The sequence below is a fragment of the Chelonia mydas genome, chromosome 3, assembly GCF_015237465.2.
Source record: "Chelonia mydas isolate rCheMyd1 chromosome 3, rCheMyd1.pri.v2, whole genome shotgun sequence".
Taxonomy (NCBI): Eukaryota; Metazoa; Chordata; order Testudines; family Cheloniidae; genus Chelonia; species Chelonia mydas.
This window is the reverse complement of record NC_057851.1, coordinates 155,102,561-155,120,097: the sequence shown is the minus strand read 5'-3', so window position 1 is coordinate 155,120,097 and position 17,537 is coordinate 155,102,561. Positions and strand designations below refer to the sequence as shown.

Genomic DNA, 17,537 nt, shown 5'->3' with positions numbered 1-17,537 from the left:
CTCTCTCTCTTTGAAATGCTTCACACTCAAAAGAAAGGCTTAGTTTTCATATCAATGCACCCAGGGTCACCCTGCCATTGTAATTTACCCTGCAGACTGGCCGATCAAATCAAGCATTTGGAAATATTTATAATTTTTGAAAGACAAGAATTATTTTAGTCTGGGATTTTTCAAAGGCTCTTTAGGGAAATGCAGCCCTAGCCCTCCTGAATTTGAACAGGATTTGGGCCTCTTCATGCTCTCTGACACATTTGAGAACCCCAGCCTTAATTCTTACAATGCTGAAATCATGCAAACTGATCACTTCTAAAATTTGGTTTTCTAAATGCATACTGTCAGTTCCAGGTCCTAGTGAGTCGAGCCGACTATTTCAACAGGAGCAGAAGCAGCCTCAGAGCTGATCAGAAAACAGATGTGCAAACAGTTACTCAACTGATACTGAAATGATCCTTATTTCACCTTCTCAGAAGGTAGGTGCAGGCTGGGAACGCCTGCTTCAGGGAGGCCTGTAGAATGCCTATTGACTACAACGCTCATGTCACTGAGGTAGTTTGCTGTTTGAAATATAGTAAAGTAGGTGTTGTGATAAAGTAAGGAGCTCCACATGCCATCCAATGCAAGGCATTCCCTTACAGTTGCCTGAAGAGTAAGGTAGACTGCACAGAAGACTGGCTTCCAGTTTGTTCAGTGATTTTGCGTGTTCAAATCTCTCTAAGGTCTTTATCCACCTCAGTCCTTGATGCAGCTAAGCTGAAGAATCTTCACATGAAAACAGCAGCAGCTGTAACTTAGGGCAGTTACAGTAGTTTTACAACTGAGCAGAAATAGCATATTGGGGGAGGCGAAGTCTAAGGTATGTAATAATCCAGGGCTGTGTGTGTGCCAGCTAAATCTCAAAGTCCTAGGCAAACTGTGCTTGTTGTTTTATCACATGGGAAAAAGTAAACATGAACCATACTACAGCAATTACAGTGGCGAAAGGTGATACATTTCAAAGCATCTTTGAAATTGGTGCTAAAAGGTCATAGAGCTGAGAAAGCACAAGGTCCAGGAACAGTTCAACCAATGAGTTCATGGCCAAGTGGGGCTATAAATGTAGGGTTATACACACTACCCTCAAGCCACAGAGACTCTCCCGGTGATGGCAGCGGGATATGTGCCCAAAGATCAAGGTTAGAATATGACCTTCATGTAGTGTCTAAGGTTTTAGTTACCACTATATATTATTTGTTCAGTGTCTGCTATAAGTAGGGTTGGCAGAATTTGTTTTTATAATTTCGATGGACAATATCAATGTTTATTTTTAAGCATTTTTTTTCTATTTTTATCCATTTAAATTTTCACAGTAGTGGGAAATTGGGAGGGTATCAGATAACTGGGTGGGACATGCAATAATTATTTAATGACAGTAGACACTGATCTCAAAAAATTAAAGCTTTATAACTGTTCAAACATATCAACATCACATGTCAAAATATACAAAGTAAATATCCTTAAATCAAACTCTATTAAATTCTCAAGCAGCATTTTTCTTTCTTGGCCTATTTCTAAATGTCATTTATTATTAATGGAAATGTTGGGTTGGTTTGTACATGTATGGTGAAATTGATGTTCAGTGACATTTACTGATAAAAATGTGATCCTTCCAAGCCTGGCTTTAAGGAAGAGGTAAATCCCCCTTTTTTTAAAAAAAACCCGAACACTATGTGGTGTGGCTTTACAAAATGTTGTTGTTCTGTGAAAAATGGTACCCAATAGTGTGTGTGTGTGTATGTGAGCGACATTTACATGACTTCCCCCACACCCACACCTACACCATCTTGATCACGCAACATCACAAGCAAGGATGGTGATCACCAAAACATTCTGTGAGTAGGGGATGAATGGTAGGATTAGACATTGCAAGACCTTAATGTGGCACTGCCATCCGTTAATGTGCCCATTCAGTTTAGTTAGTGGGGGCTTTCAGCACGTGGACCCAAATTTTCAAGTATCCTATAAATTTGGTGCCTAACTTGCAATAACATGCACCTGGTTTTTGTAAGTGCTGAGTACCCACTCCTCCCATTGTCATGGGGACCTGTGAGCGCTCAGCATCTCTGAATCTCAGATCCATGGTGTCCCAATCTGAACACCGAAAATTTGAGACACCCATAATTGGTGGCTTCTTTTGAAAATATGGGCCATAGTTCCTAGAGTGATTGAATTTGTTAATTGCATTTGCTGGTGACTTTAAAGCTGACACCATGTTTATTAAAACTTAAAGCAAGGAAGTTATATTCTACCCATTTGTCAGGGAAAGCTGAAGCATGGCCCATACTTCTTTCCTGCCATGCCACAGGTGGAAATGGATTTAGAATATTTAAGTAACTGTCAAGCCACAAGTAAAAATGTAATTACAAAAGTCTGTTTTATAGCACTAATAATACGAACCATGAACAACCCTCCCAACTACGAGATTGTCCTTACAGTTTGCATTTCTATAACACTGGATTTCTTTTTCACTTTTTTTTCTTTCAGAATTTGGTGAGAAAGGTTATTTAAAAACCAGTCTATATCTTGATGGTCTTCAGGCCACTGCATGTACTGACTCCTTTGCACAAAGACTCTAATCGGTTTGTATTTCATCAACTGATACTGAGAAAGTGACCCAACCACAACCATAATGAGGACTTCTTTCAGGTCACAAAAGTATCTGCTCTGGGCAAAATTAAAGGCTTCCACGCACCACCCATCCTTGAGGAACTGCCTTGTCACAATGCAAATAGTCTTCCTGCTGTTCCAAATGGCATCACGGATGTTGGTGATTTGTTCCTCCCCAGGCAGGAAATCTCTCTCTTCAAAGCACAAAGTAAATCTGTTTTTCTCAGAATACTGAGAGTCCAGGTGCTTTAGCAATGAATTTTGGACCCACTCAAAGTCTCTGCTGCTGTAGCATAAATAGGCATCATATTTATATGCACTTTTATCTATTGCTTGCTTACGTTCTTTTAGCAGAGCACCTTTGATGGTCTTATACCAGACAAAACAAGTCCCCCGAAAGTGACTAAAAATAATGACTACTGTTAGGAACATTATCAGAGTGACTGAAGTGAAAATGAACAGTGAGAACTGTAGAGGCTTCTGGAGTTCGTCTTCATTACAGCTATCAAGTGCCACTGAGGAAAGTGGAACCCTTGTGAAAAAAGGTGGGAGTACACAGTATGTGTCATTTTCTGAGCCAGCTAAGGTCACATTGGTTTGATTTAACCATGCTGTCCAGGTGTTTAAAGTGCAATCACAGAAAAACCTGTTATTTGTTATATCCAGGACACTCAAAGTCATGAAGAGCTCAAGGGCAGGTGAAAGAAGTTGGTTTTCAGACATATTCAGTGTCTTTAGGCTCTCAGGGAAAACACCAGGAGAAAGATAAGACAACTGGTTGGAGGCTAGGTTAAGTCGGTTTAATGATGTTAGACCACTAAAAATATCCTGTGGAAGGGTAGTAAGGTAGTTGTTATTCAGGTGGAGCACCTCTAGTTTGGAAAGTGCCCTGAACACATCCAAACATAAACCTCTGTCCCACACAAGCTTTAACATGTTTTCTCCTAGATCCAAGTAGACTAACTGGTTATTTTCTATAACATCAACACTTTTAACACAATAAGATAAACGATTTTTTCTTAACAAGAGATACTGCACATCTGGAACTTGTAAAAGAATATAAAGATCACCCAGATTGTCCAATCTGTTTCTTTCCAAGTTAAGGAATGTTGCACTTATTCTCTGGTTACCTACAGATACTAGCTTATTGTCACTTAAATGAAGAGTGAACATGGCTGGGAAAGAAGGGAGAGTTTTAATGGCATTGTCCCGGAGATCCACCATCTTTAACCTTCTTAAATCCCTGAACGAATTCCCAGCAATTACTCCAATATGATTTTGTTGCAAATCAATATGCATCACATTCTGAAGCCCCTCAAAAGTGTAATCGTACAGCTCCCCCAGAATGTTATATGACAGGTTGAGAGTTCCTAGGTTTCCCAGGCCAAAAAATGCTTGCTTTTGGATCTGATTTATCTTGTTATTGTGAAGATTCAGCAATTCCAGATCACCAAGGCTCTGAAATACATAAGGATTGAGAGAGAAAATAGAACCATGTGAAATATCCAGTAAGCGAACGCCACTTCTTGCTAGCCCTGCAAATGTATCTTGGTCTGGATCTTGGAGGTTCTTAAAGCCAAATCCTGGACCCATTATGTGATAGCTAAGCTTCAGAAAAACAATTGAAGTCCCATTCACAGCTGTGCAGAAGTGTTGTATTATATCTACACCCCAGCCATTACCACCAAGATCCAGGGTGTCCAGGGCTATGTTTTTGAAAGGATTTCCACACTTGGCCCAGTCCATAGAAATTGAGTAATATAACTTATTAGAATTAAGAATAAACAGTATGAAGAATTTTCCCTGGAAGCTATCAAGGTTTCCTTCACATAAGCTGGATATCCTGTTGTTTTTCAGGTCCACAATTTGCAAGGATTTTAGATGGTAAAATAAGCGATGCGGGCGAAGGCTTTTGATCTTGTTTCCAGAAAGATCCAAATATTCTAAGGAGATCATATCTCGAAGATAGTCTTCTTCCAGAATGGACTCCTCAAGACTGTTGTGATATAGCCGGAGTGTATGTACATTTGACAACTCCACAAAAGCATCAGGATCCAGATGAAGTATCTTATTGTCTCCTAAATCTAAGAGTCGAAGGTTTGGCAGGTTCCTAAAAGCTGCTTTCCCTATGGTAACAGGAAAGACAAACTGGGTTCCAATTTCCAAAATCTGCAACTGTTCCAGCAGAGGAAAAGAGGATGCATTCACTTGCCTGATTTTGTTGAAACTTAGCAGGAGTGCAACTGTATCACTGAGCACAGGTGGAACCTCGGTGAGGTTACAAAAATAACATAAAGCATTTAGGCCTTGGGAACAGCAGCTTGTAGCAAATATTTCTTTGGCTACCAGCGACATTCCTAAGAGAAATACTAGATGATGTAACATTGTGATGCTGCATGAAAAGAGAGAGAGAAAGTTGTAAGAACAAAATATAAAATTGGCTGTCTGACCAATAAAGTTTTGTAGCAAAGTTTTAATGCAACAGAATAAAAGACCAAGGCCAAGATTTTCAAATGATGAGGGATTTTGGGTGCATGTGTTTTTGAGTATACAATCTGAAACACCTTAAAGGGATCTGATGCTCAGTGGATGGGCTCCAGAAAATGGTGAGCAACCCACTCTGAAAATCAAGTATTTCAAGTTGGGCACCCAAAAATCATTGGTCATTTTTGAAAATCCTGGTCCAAATATTTAACAGTTGCACCACTGATGTGACAACAATGGTACATTAGCCTGAAACTCATTCCTTATTCGAAGTCAGCCAGACTGTTTTTTAAAAGTTTGGATAGTATGGTCAGAGGCTTTAGGTTAACACAAGTATTGAGATATCCACCTACTCTTCTGAACAGTGTAATCACTGCCATGTTCCTCCCCACTCCTCATTGCTAGCAGGGCTAGGTCAGACAATTCCAGTGGCTAACAATGACATGTCACAATAGTGTCACAGACAAGGCCCTTCCAGAAATAGTATTTTAAAAAATGGTGTGCTTTCTTTTTGGAGCACCCATGAGATTTCTGGTCATCAGCGGAGTTACTCTGAATTTAACACAGGAGAGTTTGACTCAGCCATGGAGGTTTAAAAGGAAAAGGCCCATTTGGAGTTTCAGAATCTCTGGGACTATTCCAGTAATGTGAAGTTGTTTTTTATGGTGGGAGCAATGCTTTAAAAGCGTACACAGGAAAGAGGTTGATGAGGAGGATATCGTAATTAAATAGTCCTTAGTAATCAAATCATTCTTATTGCTATTAGTCATCTTAAAATATTCTCCAGTACAGATGAAGCTCACAAGAGATCTAGCATATGGTATTAATGTCACTGATTTATTGTGTGAGACAAATGTACTGTTTATAGCCTACTGCTTATTAAAAGGTTACATTTGATGTACTGTGGACAGTCAGATTTTGCATAGCAATGCGTGAATGTAACGAATGCATCTAACTGATGTATACTTCGAGGTTTTCCCCACTCTCGATTTCTTCATGCATTCTGTCCTCTAAACATCTCTCTTTTAAACTGTAATCTCTTCAGAGCAATCACTGTCCTTATTGTTGCCTGCTGCATAAGACAGAGCAAGTTGTCTGCACTAAAAGGATTACTTGCATGCTTTTTTAAAATATATATTTACTAAGATTGCAACTACCTGCCTCTCCTTTCTAAAAAGCATTCACTGAAATGTTTGCTTGGCTGACAAATAGAGTAAGAATTTTTGTACCCTACAGCCTAATGTGTTCAAACTTAATAAGCATAAGTTTTTGTCAAACCAAATCCCTCCTGGCCATCTAGTGGTTGCTAAATAAATTTACTTTATAGAGAAAAAGGGAGGCCCTGAGCCAATAATTAACAAGTAGATCAATCCCATTAATTGTTATTATCGATTGACTGTACTGTTTCACTAATGGCACAGATTGCCCAGAAGCATCACAGGGAGAGTAAATTATTTCAAGATTCTATGCTGAACCTAGCAATAGGTGAATTGCAACAGGTTCAGATTGAGGATCTCAGAAAATGGAGGGGAACTGGGGCAATTTTTGATGGAAAAAGAAATCTCATTTTTACATCAGAAAAATTTTCCAACCCTTTATAGTTTGGCTGCTTATCCAAGCTATCAGACGTTGAGGAGGTATCCATCAGGCCATGTGTCCTCATACAATCCTGCCTTTATCTCGAGTCTGCTTGCAGTGAGGGGCTAATGGATAAACTGTTTGCTCCTTCAATATTTTCATGGGACCAGTGTCCTCCTGAAAACTTGGACCTTTGTGTGGAATTGCAAGAGTGATGACAATAAGCGACCTTTCCATTCACTCTTGTCACAGGGAGCAGTTCAGAACCACTCCTTGCACCAGAGGTTCTTTCTATTAGCAAAACAATCTACACAATCTAAATCTAGAAGTAGCTGATAGCATTCCTTTAACACAATATAACACGGAAAACTGCACAGAGGATCAGTAAAAATATATTCGTTTAGCCATAAAACTGGCTGGGGTTGTGTGTTGCTGGAGCAAGTTTAATTGAAAATCCACAGAGTTTTGCAAATTCCACTAGGAGTCCAACTATTTTTAAATGAATGGCAGCATCAGCTTTATCTCCATAGGGAGCTGAAAAGTATGCATGAGTGGGGTCGGGGGGGAGTGGAAATAAGATAGCACAGCATGGGAAGTTCTGTCTCTCTGGGCTTGTCTACAGATAAAACTTGTATTGCTTTAACTATACTGTGATAGTTAAATTGGTACGACATCCTAGCATATATGTGCATATACTGAGGCCTGATCTACACCTAAAACATAGATCAACTTAGTTATTCTGCTCAGGGGTGCGAAAAATTCATAATCCAAGAGACGCAGTTAAGCCAACTTAAGCCCTGGTATAGACATCACAAGGTTGATGGAAGAATTCTTCCATCATCCTAGCTCCAGCCTTTCAAAGGAGTGGGTTTACTACAGCGATGGGAAACCCTTCCATTGCTGTGGCTAGTGTCTATGTTGCAGCACTTGCAGTACAGTCATACCCTGATATAGCATACTGGAAGGGGAATAAATTCCCATAGTGGAAGGGGAATAAGTTCTACCAGTGTAAAGTACCTTTATACCAGTATGACTGTGTCCAGAATATGGGATATACCAGTATAACTATGTCTGAAAAAAAAAAATCTCACCCTTAACTGAGCTAGTTATACTGGTGCAACTTCCAAATGTAGACCAGGCTACTCTTTCTGTTGTTGAAGCAGAAACAAGAATCCATTCTTTGCCCTTTACTGGCGCAATGCGAACTGACCGAAGATTTAGTGTATGTAGAACTTACTGACAGACCAATGCTCACCACACCAATCCATATAATGAGGTTACACAGACGTGTAGGGCTAGAAGGAAGCCAGGGACCCATCATGTCTCTAGAGTGAGATTTGAAAACAGATGGAATTTTAACCTAAAAAAATCCATTTGGGCACTTATATGGCCTCATCAGGATAGTATCTGAGCACCCAAGATGTTTTGGGCAAACATGTTCCTGCGCCAAAATAGCCTTGCAGAAATCCTCAGTACTTGGGACAGTTACTTGGGCTATATATCCACACCAGCCTTATTGAGAAGAGGGATTAATATATTATTGAGACCCATGGCATTGAACATTCCAGACCCATGGCTGCAGGATTTAGACACTTGAATCCAAACTTCATTTTGTTTTCCTGCCTAGGCATCAGAAGGAAATAAAGAAAAAACTGAGACCAGGGGAGTTGGGAATGGGGAGGCTCATGTGACTCCCAGGCCATGCTGTAGTGAGCAATGTACCCTTAGCTATAACAGATGGGTCCTCCCACCAGACTGCTCTCCGTGTAACAGGAAGGGAGCTTCTATAATGAGAAGTGGAGCTTCACCTACCCCTGCCCCTATGACCAACCAATGAGTGTGTAGGTTGAGGCTTCATCTCAATATTCCAGCTCCAGGCTCTGAGTTCCCTCTCAGCAGGGGTTAAACTGGCTCAGTAAAAACAGATCAGGTTGCCTTAGCCTAAAACTGGCCTACTCTACAGCTCTAAGCAGTTTTTGAAACTCAGGGCTTGTCTACATTACCCGCCGGATTGGTGGGTAGCGATCAATCCAGCGGGGGTCGATTTATCGTGCCTAGTATAGACACGATAAATCGACTGCTGAGCGCTCTCCAGTCAACTCCGGTACTCCATCAGAACAAGCAGCGCAAGTGGAGTCGATGGGAGCGCATCAGCTGTCGACTTACCGCAGTGACGTACGTAGATCTAAGTACATCGACTTCAGCTACGCTATTCATGTAGCTGAAGTTGCATATCTTAGGGCATGGCTACACTCAAAACTTCAAAGCGCTGCCGCGGGAGCATTCCCATGGCAGCACTTTGAAGTGTGAGTGTGGTCACCTCCATGAAGGGATTAGCTTAGACTGACGGGAGGGCACTGTTTACACTGGTGCTTTACAGCGCTGTAACTTGCTGTGCTCAGGGGGGTGTTTTTTCACACCCCTGAGTGAGGGGTGTAGATCCCCCCCACAGTGGTGTAGATAAACCCTCATTTTAGGTGAACTGGTTTTAAAACTGATTAGAAGATTTCCCAGTGTAGACAGAAGGAAACACTCTTGCTGACTGTCGTTTTAGGGTGAATTTTGCAGTATGCTGGGCCCTTTGTAGAACCTCAGTGTTCTCCTAAGGGCATCTGATGAATGAAGAAATCCCACTGGGGGGAGAAGGGCAGGGACACTGAGAGGAGCACTAGCTAATCTAAAAAAAGGTTTAGATTCGCTGAAGCAAAGCACTCATCATTCCCTTCTTTTAAAAAAGCATCTTATTTATAACCAAAGCATTTGTTCAAAAGTTTTTGTTTTTTAAGCAATGCAGACCTGATGGCTTTTGCCAAGTGTTGCCAATAAAGCTAATTAGATCAGGGAAGGATGTTACCATCCTGTTTGGATTCACATTGTCCCTGCCAATACTTGAGAATGTTTGCTCACTTTTTTAGACAGGAAAGGAAACACATTTGTTGTCTGAAGTGCAGGGTAAATTTTGCATATCTCCCAGAGCCTGCAAATACTGGCAAGACTTTTGTGTGGATTCAGCATTCATTAGCATGTTTACTCTCTGCATATTGGGCAAGTTTCCTTTGAGGATGAGAACTGACAGGTCAGAAATCACAACACTTTCAAAAGACAAGCCTGGGAGCTGAAATTCGTAACTTTGCTGGACACTAAAAATCATGGTCTTAATAAAGCCACTGGTGTTATGGCTTACTACAACAATCTGTAACCCACTAACCCCCTTTTTTGTCCTATGACAGGGGTGTTAACAAGCCACTTCGAGAAAACCTGGATTTGTGCTGGAAATGGCCCAACTTGATTATCATACACATTGTAAGGAGAGTGATCACTTTAGATAAGCTATTGCCAGCAGGAGAGTGGGGTGGGAGGAGGTATTTTTTCATGCTTTGTGTGTATAAAAGATCTTCTACACTTTCCACAGTATGCATCCGATGAAGTGAGCTGTAGCTCACGAAAGCTTATGCTCAAATAAATTGGTTAGTCTCTAAGGTGCCACAAGTACTCCTTTTCTTTTTGCGAATACAGACTAACACGGCTGTTACTCTGAAACCTAACTACTTATGCTAAACTATCTGTTCAATCTTGTATTTAGCTCTGACACTCTCAGTACCTTTCCCAGACCCGAAGAAGAGCTCTGTGTAACTCAAAAAATGTGTCTCTCTCACCAACACCAGTGGGTCCAATAAAAGATATTCCCTCACCAACCTTGTCTCCCTAGCCCTACTGTCGGCTTGGAAGATTTTTCTTTAGTTCCAATGCTAGACACATTGTGAGTTTGTCCTGAAGCTGCATGAATGCTGCTGTAACTGGGGCATTTGTATGAAAAACATCCCAGGTTGTTACAGATAAAGGGGAGATAGGGGAAGATGTTTCAGGTGTTTTTTTCATCTTTAACATATTGGGCTAACTTGGGTATAAGGAACTTAAAATTGCTAGGAAGATGTTTGAGCTGAAGGAAGAAAGGTCAGTTGCAGCAGCCTGGCAGGGGCTGTGGTAACATGCAAGAGTTTGGCAATAACAAAGAAGAAAGAAACAATCCATGCACTGTGCTAGCGCAGTAAAGATTACTGGCATTGTGCTGTAAATTAGAAATGGTTAAAAATCCCCACACGGCTAAACTGTGATGGGCAATGAAGGCTGACAGACAAACTCAGAAGTGGTCCAGGAGTATGTTGCATGAGTTCATACACAGCTTAGGCTATGTATTCTCACCTTTGAGCTCCTAAACTGAGACTGAGATGGAAGATAAATAAACTCAGTCCCCAATGTTCTTCCCCTCAGCCTGTCCCCAGGCCTTACTTCTCAAACCACTCCTGCTCCCTCTTCTCTCTCTATTGAGTCTGAGTGGACAAGCCCAAAAACATTGAAGCAGAGCTGCAAAAGCTAGAAGAGGCAAAGAGCTGAGTTCACGGTGGACAACCCTATGCAAAACTGAGTTACTTAATACTTCCATGATGATCACCCTAAAAGTACCTAAAACAGAGGGACAGATTCATTGCTGTGCTGGTGAGTTATTTTGAGAGCGGAACAGACCTGGTGAGACCAAGTCACGTGACCTCCGAGGCTAGTGAATCAAAGAAGCTATGAGCCAAAGCAGGAGGGAGGGAGAACTGAGGGGAATTAAATAAAGTTCTCAAATTCTACGATGCTGTGACCAGATGGTGAATGTCTCCAACTCAATGTCACGAATGTACCAGGAGAGGATAATGATAGCATCCTCACCAGCACTGTGCTCACAGAACTTGAATCTGACTCAGTTCCTAATCCTGGCTGCTTTATTTCTCAGAATATTAAAGGATCTTCCTATTCTGCTACCACTATATAGTCAACGTCGTCTTGCTGTTCAGTGTGGGACTGGAGGACCACTCCCATCGCTTAAAAAAAAAAAAAGACAGAGAAAATGGAGAACCAGGAAATTATAATATAATTAATCTAACTCCACTCCCAAATAAAATTCTGGAGAACTTGATAAGACATTGATGACAAAAGCTGACAACGGCATCATATGTAATAAGGAAGTCTGCAAAGCTTCTCAGAGAACAGACCATGCCAGACTAACCTAATCTCTCTTTTTTTAAATGGCTAGTAAGGCTATTGACAAGGAGATTGTTTATTATGTTGATCTAGACCATAGGGAACTGATGGGCGGATCCCCTGGGAGAATAACATGAGGAGGAAAGGAGTCCAGGAGAGTTGGCTGTATTTTAAAGAATCCTTATTGAGGTTACAGAGACAAACCATCCCGATGTGTAGAAAGAATAGTAAATATGGCAGGCGACCAGTTTGGCTTAACAGTGAAATCCTTGCTGATCTTAAACACAAAAAAAGAAGCTTACAAGAAGTGGAAGATTGGACAAATGACCAGGGAAGAGTATAAAAATATTGCTCGGACATACAGGAGTGAAATCAGGAAGGCCAAATCACACCTGGAGTTGCAGCTAGCAAGAGATGTTAAGAGTAACAAGAAGGGTTTCTTCAGGTATGTTAGCAACAAGAAGAAAGTCAAGGAAAGTGTGGGCCCCTTACTGAATGAGGGAGGCAACCTAGTGACAGAGGATGTGGAAAAAGCTAATGTACTCAATGCTTTTTTTGCCTCTGTCTTCACGAACAAGGTCAGCTCCCAGACTACTGCACTGGGCAGCACAGCATGGAGAGGAGGTGACCAGCCCTCTGTGGAGAAAGAAGTGGTTCGGGACTATTTAGAAAAGCTGGACGAGCACAAGTCCATGGGGCCGGATGCGCTGCATCCAAGAGTGCTAAAGGAGTTGGTGGATGTGATTGCAGAGCCATTGGCCATTATCTTTGAAAACTCATGGTGATTGGGGGAAGTCCCGGATGACTGGAAAAAGGCTAATGTAGTGCCAATCTTAAAAAAAGGGAAGGAGGAGGATCCTAGGAACTACAGGCCAGTCAGCCTCACCTCAGTCCCTGGAAAAATCATGGAGCAGGTCCTCAAGGAATCAATTCTGAAGCACTTAGAGGAGTGGAAAGTGATCAGGAACAGTCAGCATGGATTCACCAAGGGCAAGTCATGCCTGACTAATCTAATTGCCTTCTATGATGAGATAACTGGCTCTGTGGATGAGGGGAAAGCAGTGGACGTGTTGTTCCTTGACTTTAGCAAAGCTTTTGACACGGTCTCCCACAGTATTCTTGCCAGCAAGTTAAAGAAGTATGAGCTAGATGAATGGACTATAAGGTGGATAGAAAGTTGGCTAGATTGTCGGGCTCAACGGGTAGTGATCAATGGCTCCATGTCTAGTTGGCAGCCGGTATTAAGTGGAGTGCCTCAAGGGTCGGTCCTGGGGCCAGTTTTGTTCAATATCTTCATAAATGATTTGGAGGATGGTGTGGATTGCACCCTCAGCAAGTTTGCAGATGACACTAAACTGGGAGGAGAGGTAGATACGCTGGAGGGTAGGGATAGGATACAGAGGGCCCTAGACAAATTAAAGGACTGGGCCAAAAGAAATCTGATGAGGTTCAATAAGGACTAGTGCAGAGTCTTGCACTTAGGACGGAAGAATCCCATGCACCGCTACAGACTAGGGACTGAATGGCTAGGCAGCAGTTCTGCAGAAAAGGACCTAGGGGTGACAGTGGATGAGAAGCTGGATATGAGTCAACAGCGTGCCCTTGTTGCCAAGAAGGCCAATGGCATTTTGGGATGTATACATAGGGGCATTGCCAGCAGATCGAGGGACGTGATCGTTTCCCTCTATTCGACATTGGTGAGGCCTCATCTGGAGTACTGTGTGCAGTTTTGGGCCCCACACTACAAGAAGGATGCAGAAAAATTGGAAAACGTCCAGTGGAGGGCAACAAAAATGATTAGGGGACTGGAACACATGACTTATGAGGAGAGGCTGAGGGAACTGGGATTGTTTAGTCTGCGGAAGAGAAGAATGAGGGGGGATTTGATAGCTGCTTTCAACTACCTGAAAGGGGGTTACAAAGAGGATGGATCTAGACTGTTCTCAGTGGTAGCAGATGACAGAACAAGGAGTAATGGTCTCAAGTTGCAGTGAGGGAGGTTTAGGTTGGATATTAGGAAAAACTTTTTCACTAGGAGAGTGGTGAAACACTGGAATGTGTTACCTAGGGAGGTGGTAGAATCTCCTTCCTTAGAAGTTTTTAAGGTCAGGCTTGACAAAGCCCTGGCTGGGATGATTTAGTTGGGGATTGGTCCTGCTTTGAGCAGGGGGTTGGACTTGAGGACCTCCTGAGGTCCCTTCCAACCCTGGTATTCTATTATTCTATGATTATGGTAAAGCTCTTGAAAATAAGGTACAATTTACAGTAAAAGCATGGTTGTTATATTGGCCAGATAAGAAAAGCCTGATTGTCGACACCTTTGCCCTCATGACTAATTGCATTGCTGCTTTCATCTGGATTAGGCCAGATTCAATTATTTATTAACAAAAATAAAGTGCCAAGATTCTTTTCCCCCCTCTGAGCTGTCACCTATGCATTAACATTGTTAAATTGCTCTGAATATTCTGGAGCTGAATTTCATCCCAATAATTACAATCTGAAAAAAAATATTGGCCTTAACAGTGTTTTGGGCTATGTACTGAATGTGATCCCCTACTCTCTTCTTAAATGGGCATCATAATACTGAGTTTAGCTCTATTATACAGTAGAACCTCAGCATTATGAACACCAGAGTTACGAACTGATCGGATAATCACACCCCTCATTTGGAATTGGACGTATGCAATCAGGCAACAGCAGAGCTGGGGGGAAAAGCAAATACAGTACTGTATTGTAAAAAGAAAAGGAGTACTTGTGGCACCTTAGAGACTAAGGCATTTATTTGAGCAAGTGAGCTGTAGCTCACGAAAGCTTATGCTCAGATAAAGTTGTTAGTCTCTAAGGTGCCACAAGTACCCCTGTACTCCTGAAGCCCACTTCATCAGATGTATAGAATGGAACAAATAGTAAGAAGATAGATAGATAGATAGATACATGCAGAGAACATGAAAAGGTGGAGTGAGAGGCTAATTAATTAAGATGAGCTATTATCAGCAGGAGAAAAAACTTTTGTAGTGATAATCAAGATGGCCCATTTAGATAGTTGACAAGAAGGTGTGAGGATACTTAACGTGGGGAAATAGATTCAATATATGTAATGACCCAGCCACTCACCGTCTCTATTCAAACCCAAGTTAATGGTATCTAGTTTGCATATTAATTCAAGCTCAGCAGTTTCTCGTTGGAGTCTACTTCTCAGCTAGTACCTGTAGACAGGCTTAGAGCCTGGAACAGTAAAGAAAGCATAACCAGTCTTGACTGCTGTGTGGAAGGGGAAACTGAGGCACATCGCCTCATGGTATTAACGGCTAAATGCTAAGACATTTTAAAAGATATTGATATCTGCATTATTTACACAATGCTATACACCACAATGTTTTCAGGCAACCTGGGAACAGAAACCTGGAACTTTGCAAAAACGCCGATGGATAACATTACAGTGTTTGGTAACACTTGGAGGTTGTATATTGTAACCCATAGGATTATTTTGCTAGCTATTATATTTTACTAATCCAGCCGGCAGTATCAATTAATATATTTCTTTTTCTGAAATTAATCAATTTTATTTTATCAGTATTAATTCCTTGGAATTTAGGATATGTTGAGGCATGTATTTCCTAATAAGTTTTGCTGAAATGCAAGAAGCCTACCGGTCTGTAAGATCCCGATCTGCTATATAGCAAAAAGTATAATCAGTTATAAATATGTCAGCATAAAAGTTGGCAACCTTTGGCACAGATAAGAATGGTCTCTGAACTTTGGGGAACCAAAGGGAGGGGAACTATCCACATCACATCACAGGTTTATCCGACTTCTACAACTGGTTGGTAATCACAGGGTACAACACAACTTGGAGGTCATCAAGAGAGCCTAGGCTGGCAGTTTTGGGAATGAGATAATCCTTATTAATATATTTAGAAAGTAAGTGTCATAATCCACTAACCTATAGGAGAAGGGTACCCATAAAATTCTTAGGGTATGGAAATAAGATTTGGGTATAGTAGGTTGGGCCTAAATTACATAGGTCAGGATCCTATAAAATACCTTGTAAGAGAGCTCTTTGGGAGTCGACTCTATTCTAAAATTCTTCCTTTGATTCATTCATTCATTCCATTCAGTTCTCCTATACTCTATAGACTATCTTCTCATCTAGCTATCTATTCTATCGTCTATCACGCTATTAGCTTAGCTTGCGCACTATTGTATAACTACTCAACATTCCTAACCATTGGGGAAGCCAGCACCATCGCGTAATCGGGCATGCCAGGAGCGAGGCTGGTCCTTCACCTCCTATTACCGTGTCCTCAAGGAAGGGTGTGAGTATGTTAGGTTAAGGTTAATAATAGAAATGGTACCACCAGGAGTTTTGGAATTCTTTTACTGTTTTGCAGTTATAAGTTTCATTGCATTTCTTATTTTTATGTTAATTTCAATAAAGGTTTTATCAATTTGGTATTGTCCTCAGTGTACTTGTTCTTGTTAAGCACGCCGAGAATCCTCTCCCGTTATAGAACTCATTGAGTTCTCGAACTCTGTAGCCTGAATTGGATAACCTATAAATCTTCTGGTCAGATGCGAGCCATTAAACTAACCCATTAAATTCAGGTCAACAATAGCCAAAGCTGAAAAGGGATTTTAGATATACTGCCTCCGCATTGGTCAGTGACCAACCCTCTGGCAGTAAACTCAGGGAGAAGGTGTGATGTTTCACTCCATATTCTTTATGAAAATATGCTTATGATATCGATATGACATAACAGATCTACTTCATGCAAGATAACTCATGTAAGATATCATTGGAAAGGTTATGATTTACTGAATGTAATTATCCAATTTGTATGCCTGTATCATTTCTGTATCTGAAGTTAGATGTATCTATTTCAAATGTGCTACTCTGGATGTCACCCACAACTAGTCCTTCAGATACAGCAATGGAAAAGCCAGACAGGGCTAATGCCCCATTAGCAGGGCCGTCCCTAGCAATTCTGTGGCTCTATGCAGCCCCCCCTGCGGGGGGGGGCAGGCCTCTGCAGGGGACGAGCGGGGGGGTGGACCCCAGGCCTCCGCGCAGGGAACCACCCCCTAGCATTCACTACTGTCATGGCTGAGGTCGGGTCGCTGCGCTCCTGCGGCCGGTGAGTGCAGGCCCAGTCCGGCTGCAGAGCGCGGGGGGGTGGGGGCGGGGCTGGGGTGGAGCATGGGCGGGGCTGGGCCTGCACTCACTGGCAGCAGGAGTGCAGTGACCCAGCCTCAGCCACACTGCTGGTGAGTGCTGGGAGTGGGGCTAGGGCGCGGAACGGGCTAGGGGAAGAGGCAGGGGGGGCGAAGCAGGGGCTGGAGCAGCATGCAGCTGTGCAGGGCACCAGGAAATTCAGGGGGCACTGGTGTGGTGTTTAGATGCTGTTTGGAATTATTAGAATTGGGAGCACTGGCTGTTGGGAGTCTGAAAGGACAGGAAACAGGAAGGGGGGGGTGGAAGTTGAGGAGGCGGAGTGAGAGTTACTGAGGGTGCAGCAGCAGCTTGGTAAAGAGGTTTCCACTTTAAAAACAAAGTCCTGTTGAAGTTTGTTAGTACCTTTCCTGGTTGCTACAACATTTTGGCTACAAGGATGGATCTTCTGCCTCTGAACCCACCTGCACCCTTTCTGCAAAGCCCAGGTGAACCTCCAATTGCTTTTACTGCCTGGATCCATATGTTTGAGACTTATCTGCTTGCAATCAGTGCTACAGAGATTTCTGAAGTAAGAAAGCATGCTCTGCTAATCCACTGCCTTGGAGCAGAAGGGTAGCATATATTTTACACTTTT

At 42.1% G+C, this 17,537-nt stretch overlaps 1 protein-coding gene across 2 annotated transcripts in view; it reads right to left on the bottom strand.

Moving 5' to 3' along the window:
- Window positions 1–1,280: 1,280 nt before the first annotated feature.
- Window positions 1,281–17,537, bottom strand: part of TLR5 (toll like receptor 5) — a 32,089-nt gene continuing 15,832 nt past the window's right edge. For both annotated transcript variants that reach the window (XM_027832624.3, XM_043543603.1), the window contains exon 3: window positions 1,281–5,035. In XM_027832624.3, coding sequence (XP_027688425.2) covers window positions 2,452–5,028 — 2,577 coding nt within the window. In that variant the 5' untranslated portion in view covers window positions 5,029–5,035 and the 3' untranslated portion in view covers window positions 1,281–2,451. The remainder of the gene's footprint in view (window positions 5,036–17,537) is intronic.